This window comes from Zingiber officinale, chromosome 10A (assembly GCF_018446385.1).
Source record: "Zingiber officinale cultivar Zhangliang chromosome 10A, Zo_v1.1, whole genome shotgun sequence".
NCBI lineage: Eukaryota > Viridiplantae > Streptophyta > Magnoliopsida > Zingiberales > Zingiberaceae > Zingiber > Zingiber officinale.
In genome coordinates, this window is record NC_056004.1 from 75,074,344 (window position 1) to 75,077,714 (window position 3,371).

At 32.0% G+C, this 3,371-nt stretch overlaps 1 protein-coding gene across 2 annotated transcripts; it reads right to left on the reverse strand.

Moving 5' to 3' along the window:
* Window positions 1-365: 365 nt before the first annotated feature.
* LOC122026276 lies at window positions 366-2,907 on the reverse strand. 2 transcript variants are annotated; one of them, XM_042584943.1, is made up of 3 exons: window positions 2,681-2,907; window positions 1,634-1,797; window positions 366-564 (listed from the first exon to the last, which is right to left on the reverse strand). In XM_042584943.1, exons 1-3 carry the CDS (start codon window positions 2,878-2,880, stop codon window positions 554-556), a joined length of 375 nt encoding a protein of 124 aa, XP_042440877.1. In that variant the 5' UTR covers window positions 2,881-2,907; the 3' UTR covers window positions 366-553. The 2 variants fall into 2 exon arrangements, with proteins under 2 accessions (XP_042440877.1, XP_042440878.1); XM_042584944.1 differs by lacking the exon at window positions 1,634-1,797.
* Window positions 2,908-3,371: the final 464 nt, after the last annotated feature.

Here is a 3,371-nt window from a genome sequence, read left to right on the forward strand (position 1 = left end):
AATGACAACAATTAAAAACTGTTGTCTTTTTAGCCATTAATGTTATTTAACATCAGTTTGACAATGATTTTTCACTGTTGTCTTTTAACGCCATTGACAACAGTTTCACATATTTAAACTGATGTCTTTGGGTACAATATACAACATTTTGACAATAAATAAAAAACTAAATCTTTTCTATCATTTTATAACCATTATTTTATTTAAATAATATATCTACAAAATATCATTAATCAAAAACCTACAATCCAAACATCATCATCCAGTGCAAATTTCATTAAAGTACCAAATATTATCATCCAAACATCATTAAAGTACCAAACATCAACATCCAAACATCACAAAAGTTTACAAAACTAAATAGTACCCATAACAATATATCACACATATATATGAAGTCCAAAATATCTTGTTTTGTTGGATCAAATCTTCTCTACATGTGCATCTTCTAAACACCCTGTGCATCTTCTAAACACCATATCGAGAGCTGCAACCTTTTCTGCTTTCTCCTCCCTCCTAGTTTTTCTTTTCTTCTCCTTTCTAGGTATGGTCATTATCTTTTCCCTGAGGTAAATAGCATATGATTGCAAGTTAAGTCATTTCCCAGGAGTAAATGGCATAAAGATGATGATGACAAAGACGTTGTACACAATTGAATATGATAACAATACTTCTTTCTAGGTACAAACTAAAATTACTGCATACCTCAATTTCAGTTCAAGTTATCTACAAAATATCATTGATCAAGAACCTACAATCCAAACATTATTAAAGTACCAAACATCAACATCCAAACATCGAAGTTTACAAAACTAAATAGTACCCATAACAATATATCACACATATATATGCCAAAGTATCTTGTTTTGTTGGATCAAATCTTCTCTACTTGTGCATCTTCTAAACACCTTTTTACTTCCTGTGCAAATAAAAATCATATGATTTTAATCCAATTCAACAACAACAAGTCTAGCTAGTCTCCAGTAATATAGAGCTTTAGAGTTTGCAAAGTATATAACAAAAACTGGCTAACAAGGTTTGTTATTTTTTTCATTGTGATATACTCTAAATTAAACTTCTCATACAGTATTTTCATAAGCAACCAACAATATGATAACACTATTAAAACAAAGCATTGAAAGAAATTAAGGAACTAAAAATCAATTAACAAATGTGTATCTTGAAACTTTGTGAGCATGGAATCTCTTGATGCATTCACTTTTGCTGCAAAGTTAGTTTTGTAACCAAAGGTTGTTTAAGCTTGAACGAAAATAGATGGTTGGTTTATGCACTCATTTTCAATGAAGTGCTTTTACTATTCCTTCAAATAACAAGTCAAAGTTCTCTAAATATTTACTTTACACAAATGAAAACAAGAATATATTTATTTCTTTGTTCAGGGGATAAACTCCAAACAAAGTAGAGGCCACATAGAAAAAAGACTACAGGGAAATGTGATCAATCCTTTTCCTATTTCTTCAAACTCAACAACTAAAACATAACAAATCTTTTTAAAAAAATTAAAAAAAAACAACTTAAAGATAACTTATAGATATTTCATTCACCAAAGTTAAAAATATGTGCCAAAACTCAATTGATTTGAGAAGGAAAAGGAATGGGAGTTATGACTCACTTGTAAAGTACAAAAGGTAATTGGTGTGCACAATGCCCTTGGATTTGTTCCCAAGGACCAGACCAGTAGCCCAGTCAACAACACCAATGACATAGCCAAGCATCTGGCAGGAAATATGGAGGTAAAACCATGCAGGGTCTGCGGACTTGAATGTCTTCAGATATCTGGCAAATATTTGACCCAGTGGAAACAAAATACCAGTAGCTAATTGCTTGTAAGGGAACACTCTCCTTTTTATCCATTCAACAAGTGTAATTTCTTTTACGTTGATCAGTCCTACAATTTACACTTGAATTCCTTTTATATCCGTTTGTTCAACTAATTCAATAACTATTTTAATTTTATTGTCATATTTTTTCATATCAAGTTCATGCTGGACTTGTTATGGAGAGATATCAGGCCTGACATGGGCTTGATCTCCCATAATAAACATGAGAAAAGAACAAAAAAATAAAAATTATTTTTTAAAACCTTTAGACTACCTCTAGAAATGTTAAAAATAACAAAAATAGTAATAATTACAATATGAGATCTCTAAATTGACAAAAATAGTAATAATTGTACTATGAGATCTCTAAATTGATCTATGGCTAATAATAATAATAATAATAATAGCATATTTTAACCGTGTTTAAAAGTGATTGATTTTCTATATTCAATTATAAAAAACAATGAAAATTAAAAATGAAACAAAATATTTACATTACTATAAGCAACGAATAAGATTTTTTTCAAAAAAAAAAAATTAAACATTCTGAAAAACAAAGTAGTAAAATTATAGAATGGAAAATTATTGCTAATTACAGCACAGTTGCGTTGAGGCGACTACAAAAAAAAAATGCACTATGCTATCAAAGCCTAGAGTCACAAGTTCTTCCATCCTTGCCTCTAGTTCGCTCCCAAACTCAGAAAACAAAAAATCAAAATACCTTCTTTTTTTTCTTTTTCAGGTGGTAAGTGAGGAGCAAGAGAAGTATACATATTCTTCCTAAGATCCTCTTTCCATCCCGAATCGGGGATAGAAATAACCCACCGAGGAATTCCTACCTTCCATCATCGCCTCCCTGAAGCAGATCTGACACGATATAGCTCGAGCTTCGACGATTATTATCATTCATCACCAAGCGATCCCCCACCGACACAGGGGCACCAATCCAAAAACAATAGACAGCAGCGCGGCGAGTTGAATGCCTCAGTTTGCAGCACGAATCGATGAAGCCCAACCCTCGGATAAGAGCGGCATACATAGGAGGCGGCAAGAAACCCTAACTCCAACTTGAAAAAACCAGACCGGAAATTTAACCTAGTTATTTGTTCGGTTCGGTTCGCTTTTCAATTAGATTTTTTTTTCTCTCATAATCTATTTACTTTGTTATTTACCATCCGTTATAGTATTATATATATTTTACTATAAAATTTATAAAATAGAACTAAAATATCTCGTCACCCATTAACAGCGTGTGTGGTCGATCCAGTCGAGCAGAGCTCACACTTGCAAAAATCACGTCAACTTGCATTTGCTTGTTCAGGATTTTAGCATGGAACTTCTCAAACGAGCCAATTTATTTTGATCTTTTCGATACAAGTACGAAATTTAGGAACAAGACTTAGTTTGATATTTTGGATCTTTTAGTTTTATATTTACAAGTTGTTTGTAGCAATTGGAATATAAGAGAACTAAAAGAAGTGCCTCCACAACATCTCACGCACCCCTACTCTATTACGGTTTTACCACGTT

What these genes read in the sequence shown, in the direction of transcription:
- LOC122026276 (XM_042584943.1), bottom strand. Translation starts at nt 2,880, where the DNA reads ATGTATGCCGCTCTTATCCGAGGGTTGGGCTTCATCGATTCGTGCTGC. An exon ending in CAGGGAGGCGATGATGGAAG is followed by an intron (nt 1,798 to 2,680) that starts GTAGGAATTCCT and finishes AATATTTGCCAG; the next exon opens with ATATCTGAAGACATTCAAGT.